Source organism: Fukomys damarensis, unplaced genomic scaffold (assembly GCF_012274545.1).
Source record: "Fukomys damarensis isolate Sample0158 unplaced genomic scaffold, DMR_v1.0_HiC HiC_scaffold_7, whole genome shotgun sequence".
Classification (NCBI taxonomy): domain Eukaryota; kingdom Metazoa; phylum Chordata; class Mammalia; order Rodentia; family Bathyergidae; genus Fukomys; species Fukomys damarensis.
In genome coordinates this window covers 29,459,446-29,477,051 of record NW_022900919.1, presented here as the reverse complement: position 1 = coordinate 29,477,051, position 17,606 = coordinate 29,459,446, and the positions used below count along the sequence as shown (strand labels likewise).

General features: G+C 47.3%; 1 protein-coding gene across 1 annotated transcript in view; it reads right to left on the bottom strand.

Moving 5' to 3' along the window:
• Positions 1-3,409: 3,409 nt before the first annotated feature.
• The window catches only part of Snx5 (sorting nexin 5), an 18,597-nt gene continuing 4,400 nt past the window's right edge, over positions 3,410-17,606 (bottom strand). Inside the window, exons 3-14 of the mRNA XM_010634141.2 lie at positions 12,584-12,688; positions 11,950-12,060; positions 11,017-11,138; positions 9,355-9,478; positions 8,510-8,605; positions 7,029-7,134; positions 6,871-6,946; positions 6,509-6,548; positions 6,336-6,422; positions 5,468-5,627; positions 4,766-4,851; positions 3,410-3,608 (exon numbers count right to left, since the gene is read on the bottom strand). Of these exons, the coding sequence (XP_010632443.1) occupies positions 3,558-3,608; positions 4,766-4,851; positions 5,468-5,627; positions 6,336-6,422; positions 6,509-6,548; positions 6,871-6,946; positions 7,029-7,134; positions 8,510-8,605; positions 9,355-9,478; positions 11,017-11,138; positions 11,950-12,060; positions 12,584-12,688 (1,164 nt within the window). The 3' untranslated portion in view covers positions 3,410-3,557. The remainder of the gene's footprint in view (positions 3,609-4,765; positions 4,852-5,467; positions 5,628-6,335; positions 6,423-6,508; positions 6,549-6,870; positions 6,947-7,028; positions 7,135-8,509; positions 8,606-9,354; positions 9,479-11,016; positions 11,139-11,949; positions 12,061-12,583; positions 12,689-17,606) is intronic.

Below are 17,606 nucleotides of genomic sequence, written 5' to 3'. Positions count from 1 at the left end.
ATCGAGAGTTCGCAATGCGTGCTGCAGCTTCGAAGATGTGTTTCTATGCCACACTTGGGGATGGGGTGGTAGAGCACATGCTTAGCATGGTGGAGGCCCCGGGTTCCACTCTGGGAACGCAAAGCAAATTTAAACAAAATTTAAAACTAAGTTCATCTGCACCAGCCACATTTCAAATGCTCAGAATAGAACTGTCACGTTTGGCACCCAGTGAAAACTCAGTAGCTCCTCACAAGGGCCTTATCTCTTGTCCACTACTGAAGCAAGTCACATCCGGTGGGCTTCATTCCTCCCACTCTCCCAGTCCCTCCGTGCCTTATCTCTGGTGCAGAACAGTCAGGATGTGCGGCAGCCAGGCATTAGGAAAACAGCAAGGCCGCTGAGAATCCCAGCAGTCTCCAGCAGACTCAGGATTTCCGGTCTTCTCTGGGCTCAGCTGCACGGGCCCAGGGCTGCTATTTTGTTGAGTGTGCCCACTTGCACACTCATCAAAAGCTCCTTTTGTACCCTCTTCCTCCACTCCTGCCACTGTTATTTTTTGTTGTTTTGAGACAGGGTCTCACTATGTAGTTCTGGCTGAAAAATTAGCCCAGAAAGCCCCATGAGGGGTCTGTGGTAGAGCGTCTGCCTGGCATGGAGAGGTCCTAAGCCTGACCACTAGCATGCAAGACACACCCAAAAAACAAAACCCCTCTTCCAAGAGTGAGATAGGTACCAGCTGGAAAACTCTGGAAATGACCCAAACATACCCTGAATCATTTTCTGTAAACTGCACATGCACAGAGTGGAAAGCTATCTGGAAACAGAGATAAAATATGGGACTTTGTACTTTATTTTTTAATGCCAGGAATTGAACTCAGGGCCTCGAGCTTGCCAGGCAGATGCTACGCCGCTGTTACATCCCTGGCCCTCTACTATATTAGCATGCTGTCTGAACCTCTTGCCAATATGCATTACCTGGCTTTTTGGGGGGTGGGGGTACCAGGGATCGAACTTGGGACCTTGCGCTTGCAAGGCAGGCTATAGAACCAGTGAGCTAAATCCCCAGGCCCTTGTTTGGTTTTTTGAGACAGGATCTCACTATGTATCCCAGGCTAGCCTTGAACTGGAAGTGATCCTCCTGCTTCAGCCTCCCAAGTACTGGGATTACAGGTGTCACTAGACCTGGCAAATATTACTTTATAGCTGAAGATTAAAAACAAAAAAAAAAAGGCAACAAAATTCCCAAAATGGAATCCTTTTGGGTAGTCCAGCCTAAGTAGCATGAACACAGACTGCATGTGGAGGGCTGTGTGGACAGGGGAACCCCCACCCTGGACCTCAGCCAGCTGCTGCAGCTCCACTGCCCAGCTGTGTTCAGCCCCTTCCAGGTCTGTCACACGGGTGACTGTAAGTCCCCAGTGCCTCACAACTGAACAGATGGCCTGGGCACCACCTAGAACCAGAGGGATCGGTGGCAGGCACTGCTCTTGGTGGCACCAGCCTGGTCTGCCACCTGTGGGAGGTTAGCGGTGCCTTGTGCTCACTTCCTCCCCTGCTGAGAACACAGAACTGCCTTCCATGCACAGCCCAAAGCCAAGGTAAATGCAGAGGGAGACGGCTCTCTGGACCAGGGTGTTTACAAGTGTTTTTCTCTAGGGGAAGTCTAGCCTGTCCATGTAGCTACACTGGCTTGGACTCCCAAGGTGCCATTTGTAGAGCACCTGCCTGCCCACCCAGTCCATTCTCTCAGCCAGGACCCTTGGGAAGGTGCCATAGCTGTGCAGCCAGGGTCAGTCTCTCAAGGCAATACCTGACCTAAAAGCACTTTGTGCCAGACAGAACCACCAAAGCGTCCTCCCACACAGCTCCACATGGCCAAGTCCAGCCTGCTGGGCAGGACAGCCTTGTGAGGACTAACTCACTGGCTGTCCAGGAAGGCCCTGGGCTGCTGGCTTCCCTATCAAGCCTGAGCAGACATAGTACCAGTGTTGCCTGCACATCCCAGGTACTGGTAGCCTCCATTCTGCTGGGAGTACCCCCAGCTTTTGTCACAGGTAAAGTTAAGGGCCATAGACCTGCCTGAAATGCCTCACAAACCAGCTACAGCCAAACAGGGATCACAGTAAAGAGGGAGAGGCCCCAGGCACACTGCAGCAGCATCAGGCTGCAGTCCCAGCCCCTACCTCCCCCAGCATGGATCTGACCAGAAAAGTCCCCAAGGCCCAGCAGCACACTGAGCCAGATTCTGGCAGTGGGTGCTCCCAGGTGGCCCAGCATCTCCCAACACACCCATCACCCACCCAAATGTATGACTGTGGCTACACCACTACAACAGCATGGAACAACTGCAAGGAGTTGTAGCAGCTAAGCCCCCACCCACACATTTTGTGCTCCATGTTTCCTGTACCCGTGCTGTGGAGGCAGAAGACCCCAGTGGCAGAGCTGAAATCACAGCCACTCGTAACCAGCCACGGAGGCCAGATGAACCCCAGCTAATGGAAATGCTCCTACAGTGTTCTAGCTGCAGTTTCTGTGCCCTCACCCAGAGACTGGTTATAATAGGAGGCTAATGGTGGCAGCGGATGACAATCTTACCAAGTACAGAGGTGAAGTGTCAGTGGAGATGCCTGGGCAGAAGACTCTAGCTCAGGGGTCCACCAGTCAGCCCAAAAGGAAAAGCAGCCTACACCAAGCTGAGGGCAAACAGACCCAGATGCGAGTCCTCCCAGGGTCTGGACTCAGAAGTAAGAGTACATCCTGGCAAGTGGGGAGCCCTGGGCCCATTCCCTGATAGCACCTACCCCACCTCAAGAGAAATGGTCAATAGCTATCAAAAGTGGTAGCATCAGAATGACACCAAAGCCCACTTGCCAAGGCCAAGCCCACCTCAGCTGCAACTGCTTGTGCTCCTGGGACACACAGCCTTGTCACAAAATCACTCAGCAGCAGCATGATTTACTATTTTATTTTGCATTTTATAAAAACAGGAGCCCAGACACATACCCTGCCACCAGGTAGGGGCTCACATTGTTCCTGGGCAGACCTGGTCACCCTGTTTGCATGGAGCCCCAGACACCTCTCCCTTTGCATATTTACAGCTGGGTACAAAGCAGGGCTGTGAAGGGCACATGAAGGTGCAGATCTTCCTGCCCATCAGCACAACACCCGAGGTGACAGGAGAGCCACGGAGAAGCAGGGAGTGGCAAATGCCCTAACACATCCTGCTGTATGGAATGTGTCGCCTGCAGTAAGAAGAGCTGCACCTGGCTGGGGACCATGCCTGCCTGTCCACAGGCTCCTCTCTCCTTGGTGACAGGAGAATCCTGTGCTCGGGTGCTGCCACACTGAGGTATTAAATGTAGAAGGAAAAGATTAGTCATGTCCAAGTAGCATGCGATAAAAATGTTTAAACCAACATGGTTAAGTGTTAAGATTTTTAGAAATCAAAATATTTATTCACATAATTGTAAGCTAAAGTCAAAGCTAATCATTTCCTACGGCAATGATTGAAGTGCAAGTGATGCTGGCTTCACATTTGTTTTCTTCCTTCAGGGCAAGCAAAGGCTGGTGTCAAATCAGTTGTTCTTGAACAAGTCAATGCAGCTCTGTAGAAGGGAGATGTTGTTCTGGAAAAGGAAACCATGCCAAGGTCAAGCCAGACTAGTGATTCCTTTGAGAACCCAAGAACTGCTGTGACACACCCAAGAATGAAGAGCCAGGCGTAGTGGCGCACACCTTAACCTCAACTCTTGGGAGGCTGGGGCAGAAGGACCAAGAGTGTGAGGCCAGCCTGGTGGCCTAGTGAGGCTCTATCTATGGCAGAATGGACCAAGGGCTGAGGGTGTGCACCAGCGGACGACACTGGCCCAGCACAAGGCCCCAGTTCCATGCCCAGTACTGCCCATCCTATTATAGGTGAGATTATAGATAAAGTTACAAGTTATAATTCTAATGGCTGCAAAACTTGTGTTACTGAGTTCTTATTTTAAAGGCGTTTCATAAACAAATGAGAAGGGGATGTAAAAAGGAAGATGTGTTAGGTATATGTGCCAATAAAAACATTACCCCAGGCATGATTTATGTATGTGACACTTTAAAGCTCTAACCTAAAGTTGACCCAAGAAATAAGAAACCAAGGGAGCGGGCCAGGGATTTAGCTCAGTGGTTCTGCTGTCTGCCTTGCAAGCACAAGGACTCAAGTTCGATCCCCGGTACCAAAAAAAAAAGAGACAATGAAACCAAGGGAGTGAACACATCCACACGGTCAGGTGCACACCCTACCAAGCCTTGCGCCAACCAAATCAAAGCAGACACTGCGAATTCCTCGCTCCAGGCTGACCTAGAAGCTGGACTGACAGCAGCCTGGAGGAAGGGGAGCACAGTGCTCTCCAGGAGGCTGAGGAATACCGCACCCCAAATTCCTCATCACCCCAGTGGATCTGCCAGGCACTCTCCCACTCCTATGCTCAATCAAGCTAATAGGGGTTAAATACACACTAGAGGATGGAAGCTTTGCTTCCTCTTGAACTAAAAAGGAGTACTGGTGCACAGTGGGTGAAGAGAACAATTTCTTTTTAAAAAGCACTCCATGCAAAGCCAAGGCACTGCAGACATGACTCCTTTCTGTCGGGGAGGGGACTGCTCCCCTCAAGAAGGCTCTTCCCCAAGCCATTTTAGGGTCCTGGGGGTTCAGCTTGCTGCAGCTATATTACCACAAAGTCCACCACAGGAGACACCAAAGACACAAGGCCAGGGCCCGACCTCCGTGTGCAGCAGTACTTACTCTGGCATGCTTTATTTCCAGTTCCGACATCTCGATCAGATTCTTCCTAAACGCTGCCACTCTCTTCCGTTTGAAATTCACCAGTTCTGCAGAAAGAAAAAGGTCAATGCTTACCAGCTAAGCCAAGCTCAATTTCCATTCACTGGGGCCTGTACACCTTTCTTTTCTGGCCACACTAGGGATAGAATCCAGAGCCCCACACACGTCAAGGCAAGCACTCTGTGCAGGGCTACCTCTTCAGCAGTAAGAGTGGTGGCATTTGACCACCGTTGGTTTGGTTCTGAATAGGAGGGAAGCCAGGCACCTGACTGAGCAGTCACATCTCACCAAGATTGGGTGAGGACTACAAGGGTACACACAACCTACAAACCATGTACAGGGAAACAGCCCACCAAAACCCAAAGACCATCCACTTGTGAAAGAGATGACCTTTGGAAAGGTCAACACTGCTAAGATAAATAAATACTATTCTAGGGCAAAGGAGGCCAGCAGCTAAGATGACCAGACATGAAACTTGAGAAAGATTTCTGAGATGGAGACTGGATACACAGCTGAATCCCACCCATGTGGTCCAGAAAAACCAGGCATGTGCACTCATGAACACTGACAAAGACAGGGACAGGTGCTTCTGTACTTGTGTGCATCATCCCTCTGAAAGTCTGAAAGGATCTCCAAACCCAACACAAAGCCTGAAGAGCTCACCTTCTTTCGCAGACTCCGAGAGCTGCTCGAATTTCTGGCAGCACTCCTGCTGGTGGGCCTCGGCCACCTTCACATCTCTGCTCTTCAGCCGGGCCTTGTCCAGAGCCTTGTTTGAGTTCTCGTAGTCAATGAGGGCTTTGGTGCGTCTGTATAGGAGGTCCTATAAGGAAAGAGGCAGTGACCGCATAAAACCCTCTGAGGAACAAAACAGGAGCAGCAGATGGCTACCAGCCCAGAGGTCAACACAGCGCCCATGCACTGCTGGAACACAATGTGTGAGAATCTCATCTTCCTTCACACATGGATTTAGAGAAGGGATGCACAACACCTGAGAACTGTTTCAGAGCTCTATGTGCAGATTAGGTGAGAAAGCCTAGAGTAAAGAAAACACCCAGTTGCAGCTTGGTAAGTCAACGGGATGAGAAATATACAGCCCGCCCTTTAGCCCTGCTTCTGGGAATCCACACTCCGGTCCCACCTGGCGTGAATAGATTCCCTGCAATCTTACAGCAAAGCAGAGGTTCCCACAGCATCTAAAACAGGCAGTGATATGTCATGCTTAAAATGGATTGTGCGGTATCTATAAATATTTAAGACTGGCAAAGAATTGTTGGAGCTCATTGAAATTATTTTATGTACCTTTATGTACATATAAAAAATATTAAGCTCTTATCTTGAGAAACTAGAAGACACACTATAAAGAGTAGTCTAAACCTCCCGGATGACACTAAGCAATGTGTTGAATGAAAGGCTCGCTCTGGGCAGTTTGGACAGTGAGGCATATACGCTACTTACACAAACAGGTCTGAGAAGTCCCAGAACCTCCTGTGGTGCTGAGATTCCCATCCTGTGGGCCCTCCCGCCTCACCTTGGCAGCCTCAATGTTGAGCATGTAGTACCGGAGCAGCTCCGTCAGCTTTAAGTCTTCATCCGATGAGACACGACCCTCCACTTTCTGGTTAAAAAAAGGAAAGGTTACTATCATGGCAAGGCAGGTATCTACAAATTATTAAATTCACATCAAGAACGCAAAAATCTTACCCGAAGTTTTTCAAATAGCTCAGCAACCTTCAATAGGTACCTGAAAATGTACACAAGACAAAGTTGCCATTTGAAGTCCTAAATTGTCTGTCTTATGATCTTATCAATATTCTAACATGTGACTGTCTCCCACTAGAAATACCCAGGATGGAGAAACTGTGAAGAACTTATTATCTGTCTAAAGGTCAGTTGCATAACCAAATCCCTTTAAGAAAGTGAAGGCACATCACCAAGCCAAATGGTGAGAACCAAATGCCTGAGGACCTAAGCCTCTCAAAGGCAACCAACCACAAGATCACTGTACCTGAGAAGAGACATTCAGTGACAGGACGAAAGGCTTAAATGCTTCCCCACTCACTCACTTCTTGATGACAGTGGGTTCCTCCAAGGCCAGGCTCTGCAGGCAGGCTGCCGTGTGGATGTAGTCATCGGCAACATCTGCAGAGACAAGCACAGACCTTTAGTGGAGTGGAGCAGGAAGAGGGCAGAGCTCCAACAGTCATGAGCAGAGAGCACTTACTTTTATGTGACCGGGTCATCCTGTCAGCTTTGCCACAGGAGTCCTTGATTTTGTTGTAGTAGTTAACCAGGAAGTTCTTTTCCTGCTCAAAGAAGTCATCCACCTCCTAAAGAGGAAGGAAAAAGAAACACAAGCAGAAATCCCAAGAACATGGGGACATGTTTTGTATTAGAATAAACCCTATAGCAGGAACTCTACTCAGAATGTATGCCTCTACAGATCGGGACTTCCAAAATCTAAATGATACTATATGACATATAGGATTGGCAAAGCCAGGTGCTGACAGGAAACATCAACAGACAGAGGAACCATTCTAAAGAGAGTATTTGCCAGTCCAGTAATGCTGGTGCCAAGACCCAGAGTCTATTCTGGGGTAGTGGTCCTGCAGGTAGGAAGAACATGGCCCAGTCGTGGTTGTTCATCCACATGTAGGTGGATTTGTTAGCTTTTAACCTGGCTCACTTCAGACCCAGGCAACCCCGCTCATCTGGCAGGTTTGGTGAGAGGCCAACCATCCCCCAGTGAATAGACACAGGGTGTCTATGACCTTGAACTGTGCCAGTTTCCAAACCTCTGCTGTTGCCCGCCCTGCACAGGCCTGGACAGGCAAAGCCTGACCAGAGAGCAACTGTGAAGGCCACTCAGCTGCAAGGTGGGCAAGGATGAGAAGGAGTACATTACAGCTAGAAGCACTGCCCAAAAGGAACAGGTGAGGTTAAATTAATGTTGGTATTTCATTTAAGTTTATCTAAAATATAATTTCAGGTAAACATTAATGAGACACTATGTTTTTTTTTTCTTTGTATCAAATCCTTAAAATCCAGTACACAGGGCTGGGGCTTTAGCTCAGTGGTTCTGCTGCCTGCCTCACAAGCGCAGGGTACCGAGTTTGATCACTGGTATTAAAAAAAAGTCCAGTGCATAAATAAAACTGAAAATGTGGTCTAAACAGTGTCAACACCAGCCACTAGGGAATGGCACATAAGACTGATCTTTCACCTCATTCTTTATTTTTTATTGGTATCGGAGATCGAACTCAGAACATTATGCTTATAAAACAGACACAGTGCTACTGAGTTAAATCCCCAGCCCTTCATTTCACTTTTTAAAAATGTGCAACCTCTGTCCTTATAGAGAAGGAGAAAGATTCGAGTGGCAAGGATCATCTCAGTACTCCTGAGAGGGCAAGGCTGTTTGGGGAAAGTGAAAGCTAAGTGGATGAGAACAGCCTGTGACAGCTCAGCTCAGGTGGCCCCAAAAGGCCCATTTGCCTGCACCTTCCTCCAGCCACCCTGGGAGCGGAGACCCTAAAACTGAGTCAAGGTAACCTCCCCTCCTCTATGCCTGGGTGTCTGGGTTGCGTCCTGCAACCAAGGTAGCCATTTCTGAAAGTTAACGTGGACTGTGTGTCGTCACTAGAGCTGGATGGCCACTTATTCCCATCAATCAAGAATCTTCTCCCCCAGGCCAAAGCCCCTTACCTTAACTCCAGAAAAGAGAACTTCATCAGCGCTCTTCACCACACTCTTAAAAAACCCACCAAACATTTCTTTGGTGTTTTTCCGTCTGACACTTAGCTATGAAAGGAAATTCCAAAAGACCAGTTAACCTTACATGCTTTTTCCTAAGATACCACACAGGTCTCGGTATCATTCCCAGTGACTCTTACAAAACAGCTGCAGAGAGCCAGCTCGGACTCTGCCTAACACCAAGTCAACATACCTAACAAGAGACCAACCTCACACAGGCCCTCTCCTGAAAGGCTAACAGGATCTGGACAGTTGTGCAGGCACCAATGCTTACAGTTTCTTGGTCCTCGGCAATATCATCATGCTGCTGTAGCTTATGCTGTTTATTAGGCTTTCAGTGTCAGGAAACACTGAGGAAATGTCCAAACCAGGGCTCATCTCACACATATTATGTAGCAGTGACTACTACACTGAAAACCAAAACAGGCTTAAATGTGTATGTCACTGCTCAAGTTCCTCCTCAGTTTCAAATATACATCGAGGGAACAGCCAGTCTTTGAAAGAGGGAAAATGCCACAATTAAGGCAGTTTTATAAAACTGCCTTTGTAATGGATCTCCAGGGAAGGCCGCCATCTAATTTGCCCATTGCATCTGTGTTGGTAAGAAACTCAAAAAAGTTTAACAGTCAATTTTTCAGTTGCCCAGGCTAGGCTGAAACATGCCATCCTCTTGCCTCAGCCAGAGTAGCTGTGCTGACAAGCATGTGCCACCTCACAGCTAAAGCCTATTTTTATTTTAAAGCCCAATCACACATTTTAACTCAAAGGACCATGGAAATAGAATAAAATTGCCTTACATCCTGATCATATTCCAAGAAAACATGGAAGTTGCGGTCTTTACTGAGAACAGGGTGAGAAGAGAGCCGCTGAAGAAAGACTTCGTGGGAGGACACAGTCTTCTTAAAGACAGCGAGGTACTCCCTGCAAAGAACCACACAGGACCAGCTGGCACGGCTCACCACGGAACCAGCACCACTCACTCCCTGGCAACGAGACTGGTTCAGCTCACCTTTCTGCAGAGATACCATGACTAAGCCACAGCATTATTTTGGTATAACTCAGTGTCCAGTCAAGGACTAAATTCAGGTATCCATGTATCATGGCTTACATCTGGATGCCCCCACAAAGCCTCATGAGGTCATAGGCGGGGCTTTTTCGGAGGTGGCTGGATCAAGGGCACTAGGATTAAAGATGAGTGCTTCTTGCCCTACATAATCTGGACAACATGTAAGGGACAGAAGAGCTGCAGTCCTCCCTGAATGCTTTGCCACCTTCTGACTGCCAAACTGTTTCTCCTCTCTGATGCGTATCTGCCAACCACCCTGCCTTAGAGCCAGGTGATTACAGACTAAAACCTCTACAAACAGTGAGCTAAATAAACCTTTTCTCTCTTAACTTGTGGGTATCAGGTATTTTGCCTCCACAATTAGAAAGTAACCCAGACACTGTGGAATGAACCAGTGGGGAGGAAGTGAAGGTGGATGGGCTCAGCCTTGGAGCCCCTAAACCTACATCCAACTGCCACAGCAGTGGGTGTAGCACACTGGTCCAGAGGCAGGAGCCCAGACATGCTGGGCAGCATGGGCCCAGGCAAGATCAGGAGGAGCTGCAGAGATGGCGCCCAAGGCCCACGAGCCCTTCTGGGCCAAGAGGAAGGGGCAAGCCCTGACCCTCAAGCCTATCTCGTAACTGTTAAGTGAAAGACTCGGAATACAAGATTTTCCTCCTAACCTTTCATATATTTAAATGGCATTATATGTAGTTTTAGAGTTCACATTTTATTTGTTTGGTTTTCATTCTAAAACCCAATACTCAAGAATGCAACTCTACAACTATGACAGAGTAAAGAATCCATCTTTGCTCAAAAATTACAACCATCTTAGAACGTGCTGCCTGTGAGCCTGGCCCTTCCTACAAACCATTAGAAAAGTTACTTGGACCATTCTAACAGCACTCACTGCAATCTAGTTTCTCCTGTATCTCTGGTAATCAAATTTCAGGGGAAAATAATCTTGGTATCACCAGCCTGAAAGTGTATAAAGAGTGAGGTGTGGTAGTGCATGTCCATAATCCTAGCACTCAGAAGGCTGAAGGAGGAGGACTGCCAAGAATTTGAGGCCAGGGCGATACCTCATGGCTGTAATCCCAGCACTTGGGAAGCTGAGTAGGAGGACTGCTGTGAGTTTGAGGACATCCCCAAACAATGAGACTTCATCTCAAAAAACAAAACAAAACTGCTGGGGATTGAGCTTAATGGTGCCTCCGCCTGCCTCAAAAGCACAAGGTCCTGAGTTCAATCCCCAGTACTTCCCCCAAAATCAAAAAAGAAAACAGCAGCAGGCAATTAAGAGCTATGCTACAACAAAATAAAAACCTAACAACCTAGCTTTAGATTCTTCTCTCAGATGTACAGAATTTTGCTACCTCTTAAAGATGCAGCCAGTTAAGAGCACACTTACGCCTCCAGCTCCTGCTTCATCTTGCCGAATTCCTCTTTGGTCATGGACCCTTCCCCCTCTCCCAGCTTCTGCATCTTCTCACGGGGGCCGTCAAAGTCTGGCTTCGTAGGAGCAGGAGGGATCTGCAGCAGGGATGGGGACCCATGAGCACTGTGTGAGCAGCACTACACTGGCCTCACTCATGCCCATCACTGAGCTGTCCCACTCAAACCTTACTCCTGAGGGAAGGAGCATTCTCCACAGCTGTGTATTCAACTACAGACTATGGCAGAGCACCAGTTTCCAAACGGCTTCAGTATCAGTTTAAAATTATGTAGTATAATTGGTGCCAAGAAGCTATGGCTAACCAAGATTAAGTTTGCAGACATCAAAAAGAATCTAATTCCAGAAGATAATCAAGAGTGTCATTTGGAACAAAAGGGACTTTTCCACACAAGTGTTAAGTACTACTTTGGTCCAATAACTCATTTTCATTAAGAAACCAGCATTTAATAGATTCTCCAGTCTTCCAGCAGCACTAGGTTCCCATCGGAAATCACCCAAGGCCCTGTTCCTGAAGGCAAGGATCGATCAAGTGCCCCCTTCACTCTGTGGCGCTAGAGAAATCTTACTGCACACTGTCAGCAACACAAAGATTTCCTAGAAACCAACTGTACTGAGGTCTGAAAAAAAAGAGCAAAACCAAACCTGAAGGCAGATAAGATTTGAATCAGAAACTGTCTACCTTCTCACAGCGTACAATATGTGAACTTCATGTCATTCTCCACGCACTTCAGACTTTACCCATGAGGGAGAAAGCAAACACTCTACACGGATGAAGGCAAACTTCCTAACACATTATAGAAAGTACGTAGAAGTCTTTGGAAACAAAGTGAATAAATAGTAAGGTAGAAAAAAACAGCCTCCTTATTGTCCTTTCCAAAGTGTACTCACAATAAGCCCAGCGTAGTCTGTAGTTTCAGTAAGAGTGTCATGTAGCCACACAAAGTCCTCATGTTGCCTCGTGACAGAAAACTCTGGACTCTGGAACACGGGCAGTGTGGTCTGTGAAGACAAGGGAGACATGGACTGCTAAGAATCACCCAATGGGGCTTCTTGGATGGTACTACAGGAAAAAACTGCATAAAACATCAATGAGAGCCAATAAACGACTAAGCACCCACTACTCGAGAGTCCAAGGTCAGCCTGGGCTACATAGCAAACGACGTCAGTGAGACCCTGTCTCAAAACAAACAAGCAAGCAAGCAGTACTACGGTACCTCCCCACCAAGGAAGTTAGTAGCCAGGACTCAAAAGTGATTGTTAAGGAGATGTGTATATGAAGTCTCTCCTTTCAGAAGCTTGCTGGGAGCATTCAACCAGAGACAAGAATCTACCAGTAAAAGAAAAAGCCCCAGGAAGTTAAAGTCAAAGGTGAAGGACTCAGCCTGGGCCCCAGGGGCAAGAGCTGCCCCCACAGGCTTGTCTAATGCTCACCTAGCAGCCTGCACACTGCTGACAGCACAGCACCTTCTCAGATGGAGGAATCTCTTCCCACATCCACATGGAAAACAGGGCGGCCACTCACCTTGGTGTGCACTGTGAACTTCACTTTGTCCCTCTCACTTAGCGCATCAGGTATGTCTATTTGCAGCGAAGGATCGATATTCAGGTCCACAGATACAGATCTCAGCTGAAAGGGTTTTTCAATTATTAGTCTCAGATCCATTTTAGTCCTAGAAAGTATCCTTCCAAAGCATGAGACAGCTACTGAAAAGCAGCCTATAACTAGATCATTTAAGGTAAAGTCACACAGCTTTGTTTGAACAGAGGGGAAACCTGCTCCTCAGCCCAAAGTATTCTCAGTCCAAAGTATTGAGAGGGGGGGAAGAGAGGAAGAGAGGAAGGGAGGAAGGGAGGAAGGAAGGAAGTTATTTCACTAACAAAACAAAACAGGGCTGGAGATTTTAGCTCAGTGGTTCTGCTCTCTGCTTTGCAAGCACAAGGACCCGAGTTTGATCACCGTTACCATAAAAAACCAAACCAAACAACAAAAAAAGGTACCCCCTCACCAGTGATGAAATTCAGGACCTTGAGCTTGCCAGGCAGATACATGAGGCACCACTGAGCTACATATCTGGCTCATGAAGTATTCTTGTCATGTGAAAAAAGCGACTACACAATTCTAGCACCAGCTGCAGCATGTGAGGAATACATTTAACCACATACCTGACTCTAAACTAAGGTTTATTTAACCAGATGAGCATAAAAGCTTGACTTGGCACTTAAATCCTCAAGTACAGAAACATTCAGAAAGCATTAATCAGACCACGCAAAGATGATTGTTCTTTTCAGTAATGAGGACTGAACCTAGGGTTTTCATACTGAGCTACGCTATCGGACCTTCAGACATTCTTTAAATTTTTAGGCTTTTGTTTTGGGTACCGAGGATCATAAATTTTTAGTTTTTGAGACAAGGTCTCACTAATTAATCTAGGCTGGGCTCGAATTTGTGGTCCTTCTGCCTCAGTCTCCTAGAATTCAGGGGCACCACTCCATCCAGATCAAATATCTGACACAACTCCAGAGACTAGGTAAACCTACCTAGGAAGACGGCAAAACCATCTGGTGGGGTGGACAGACAGATGAACCTGATTATATATATTCGGACTGCTACCAACAGCTGAGAAATCAACAGAAAGGGTTAAAAACAACTGACCACTTCAGTTACACCAGGCACAAGAGGGAACTTCACCTTGGAAACCAAGTTTGTGAGCTGGTAATTTAAAGGGGAAAAATGTACTCTATCTTTGCCAGTATAAACTGTTTCTTTAGAGTAAGAAAAGCAGTAGCGGGCCAGGGATTTAGCTCAGTGTTTCCACCAGCTGCTTCGCAAGCGCAAGGTCCTGAGTTCAATCCCCGATGCAAAGAAAAGCAAGGCAAAGCAAAGCGGTAGCATTAATAAGAGCTGGGCTATCTGGAAAACACAGTGAAATGGTTTTCCTGCTCAATTGAAAACAGTGAATTCTTGACACCTGCAGGTGTGGTCACCTCTCCCTTGTTTTCTGTTTCTGCTGAGGTAAAGCTGCCCAGACCATTGACAAGCGGAGAGCTAAAGACACAAACTTCTCTCTCCCTGTGTCTTCTAAGTACTTCTTCCCCTTTCTCTAAGCACTGCGACTTCAACATTTTTTTTCAAATTAAAAACTGACAGATTTCCTTCAAGTTTCAAATCCTGTCAATGAGCACTGATTACACCCCTAGCTACTAATAAGGTCACAGTATAATCAGTCTTGAACCCCAGCCCAAGCACCTGTCCTTCCCAAATGTACTCTTAACAACTGGCACAAACCACGTGCTCTGATGTAGTTTAACTCTAACATTTCTGAGATCTCTGCACAAAAATAAAGCATGGGGAGAGACACGGATTTAGCTCAGTGGTACTGCTGCCTGCTTCACAAGTACAAGGTACCAAGTTCGATCCCTGGTACCAAAATTAAAAATAAAGCATGGCCACACCTGCAAACCCAACATTCAGGAGGCTGAGGCAGATGGATCACCCGTAAGTTTGAGGTTAGCCTGGGGCACGTAGTTCAAGACGAGCCAGAACCATACAGCAGCAAGACCCTGTCTCAAAGGGGGGGGGGGGCCGCAAGGATTTAGCTCAGTGGTTAACAACGCCTGCCTGGCAAGTGCAAGGTCCTCAGTTCTATCCCTGGGACAAAAAACAAAAGAAACAAAAATAAAGCTTGGCGGTCAGGGACACTTCATTTTATACAAATGACCCTGGCGCTCATGGATTCCTGATAAAAGCTTCTTTCTTCCTGAGGAAAAAAAAACCACCACAGATGCAACATGACTGCACCGGAACACTGGCAACGCCACCCATCCTGTGCTATCAGGGCCAGATGGCCAAGTACAGAACAGAGGCTGCGAGGCTGTGGAATGAGACCGACACTGGAGGAGACCCGGGTGGGTCCACCATGCACTTCCCAGGGTGCTGCAGTGTCCAGATTCATTTCCTAAGTTACAGCCCTGACTCTAGTTATCAAAATGTGCAGACAACTCCACTCTGCTCACCACAAGAGCAAATATAGAAATGAGGTTAAGAACCCAAAATGGAGGTAATTAAGTAAATATATGAGGCTCATCCCTGTAACACGGTTAGGGTTGGTGTGCTTGCCTGGTATGCATGAGAACCAGGGCTCGATCCCTAACACCTCACCCCCCACACATGTGTTTTTAAAAGGATAAAAGTGAACCACAGGTTTTAAAGGAATAGTCTATGGCCAAATCACCCTAAATGTGCCCAATCTCGACTGAAACTAAGCAGGGTCAGGCCTGGATAGTACTTGGATAGGAGACATATACAGTGAAGGTTTTCAAAACTGCCCTTCCACCGGCTGTGCCCAGCACTGCCCCTCTAGAGGAACTGGAATGCAGGTCCTAACAACCCGATGTGACAGCTTCAACAGCCACTGGTGCCATAAAAATGGTCTGACAGTAATGTAAACCCCCACTACCACCATGGACACCAGAAGGGACCTCAGAAACCAGAACTAGACCTCTCACAAGACCCTGTGTGCAAAGCAACTCCTAGAGGCCTGCACCACATTTATGGTGAGCCTTTCCCTGAAGCCAAGACCAGAATAAGCCTAAATGCCAGGGAATGGATGAAGGCGTTAAGAAAATGTGGCACACATATGGAGTCATTTACTCAGCTGTAAAGAACGATGACATGTCATCTGCAGAAATGGATAGAGCCAAAAAGCCACCAACTTAGGTGAAATCGGGCTGGGTAGCTCAGTGGTTCTACTGCCTGCCTCACAAGTGCAAGGTTCTGAGTTCAATTCCTGGTACAAAACACACACACACACACACACACACACCAAACAAACTTAGGTGAAATAGACCAGATTGAGCAACATAAATATCGTGTTTTTGTCTGGTGTGTGGAATCTTAAAAGATGACATATTTCGGGGTGTGGTGGTACACGCCCGTAATTCCAGCACTCGGGAGACTGAGGCAGGAGGACTGCTGAGTTTGAGGCCAGTCTAAATTACAGGAGACCATGTCTCAAAAAACCTAAATAAATAATTGAAAGATGACATGCAAAAAAGGGGGACTATTACAGGAGAAATTATCTGGGAGGTTAAGGGGGAGATGGAGATGATAAAACATACATACGTAGGTAACACCACACTCAACTCCAGTAGTACACTAAAATTACTAAGCACTAACAAAATAGATTAAAAACAAACCAAGAGAATGTTCTCAAAGGTTACTAGCAAAAGTTCCCCAGGCATCCAGGACCCAGCTACCCTGAGGCTGAGGGAGAAAAGTGCCCAAGTTCAAGGCCAGCCTAGGAAATTTAAGACCTTGTACAAAACAAAAAAAGGCTTTGAAATGCTGAGTTCCTAAGTCAGCATTTGAATTCTCCGGAAATACTGTGATTAAGTGTTCAGCATTCCTTCTTATGCTTAGTCAAGGAAACTGACATCCTCGCCCTCCAGTCCTGCTCCCATGGTACTGCACTTACTGAAGAAATCACCAGACTGGCAGACTGGGGAGGTGGGGGGGAGTCTTCTTGCTCCCATTCAGAGAGCATCACTGCTTAGCCCCTGACCTAGACCTGGGCTAGGTGACATCCTGCCTGAGAGGCCATCATTGTTACCAAATCATTGGGGAAGGGCAGGCCTTATGTTGCGTTCTACCAGTCTCTCAGATCCCACACAAATCAATGGGGACAATCCAATTTAGACCCATCTCTACTCTTGCACAATGGAATTTCCATTGGCTAAATGACTCTTTAGATTTCCTTAGAAACCACTGCATCCAGTATCCCATGCTTACGACTCTCTGCTCCCAACAAAACCATTTACCAGAGCAATCGCAACCCTTGACAATAAGGAATGTGGTCAACCCCTCACAGGAGAAGCAAGGGGGAAGCAGCACTGCTTCACATAGCCAAGTTTTAGCTGTCCGCAGAACTCCACGTTTTGGGGAAGTCAGAGCACTTCCGGTTGGGCACCAAGCAACTGCCAGAACTGCTAGCTGCTGAGGGTTTGAGCGCTCAATCCGGATCCAAATCTCACTTCTGAGCTATTCAGCAGTAAAGCTCCCTCTTGCAGAGGACTTCATGGCTCACAGATGGCAAAGGATACCTGCATGACTGACCAGACAATACAAAAGCTAAGGTTCTGCAATTCAAGAACCCTAACGCTGGCTTAGCTGGTGCCACACAACTGAGATGACACAAAAGTTCCACAGGAACCAGTACCTAGACTGTGGCTAGTAAGGATACTTTAACCACCCTGAACACAATGTTATAAAAAGTTGGATATGTTAGTCCCCTTCCCCAGATCCCCCTTTATGATCAAGGGTTGGTATTAAAAGGTTAAAGTGGGTGGCCAGGGATTTAGCTCAGTGGTTCTGCCACCTGCTTTGGAAGAACAAGGTCTTGAGTTTGATTCCCAGTACAAAAAAAAATAAAGGTTAAGATGGGGCTGGGTATGTGGCTCAGTAGTACTGAGCCTGCCTGGCAAGTACAAAGTCCCAAGTTCAGTTTCCAGTATGAAGAGGAAAAGCGGGGGGGGGGGGGGGGGGGCAG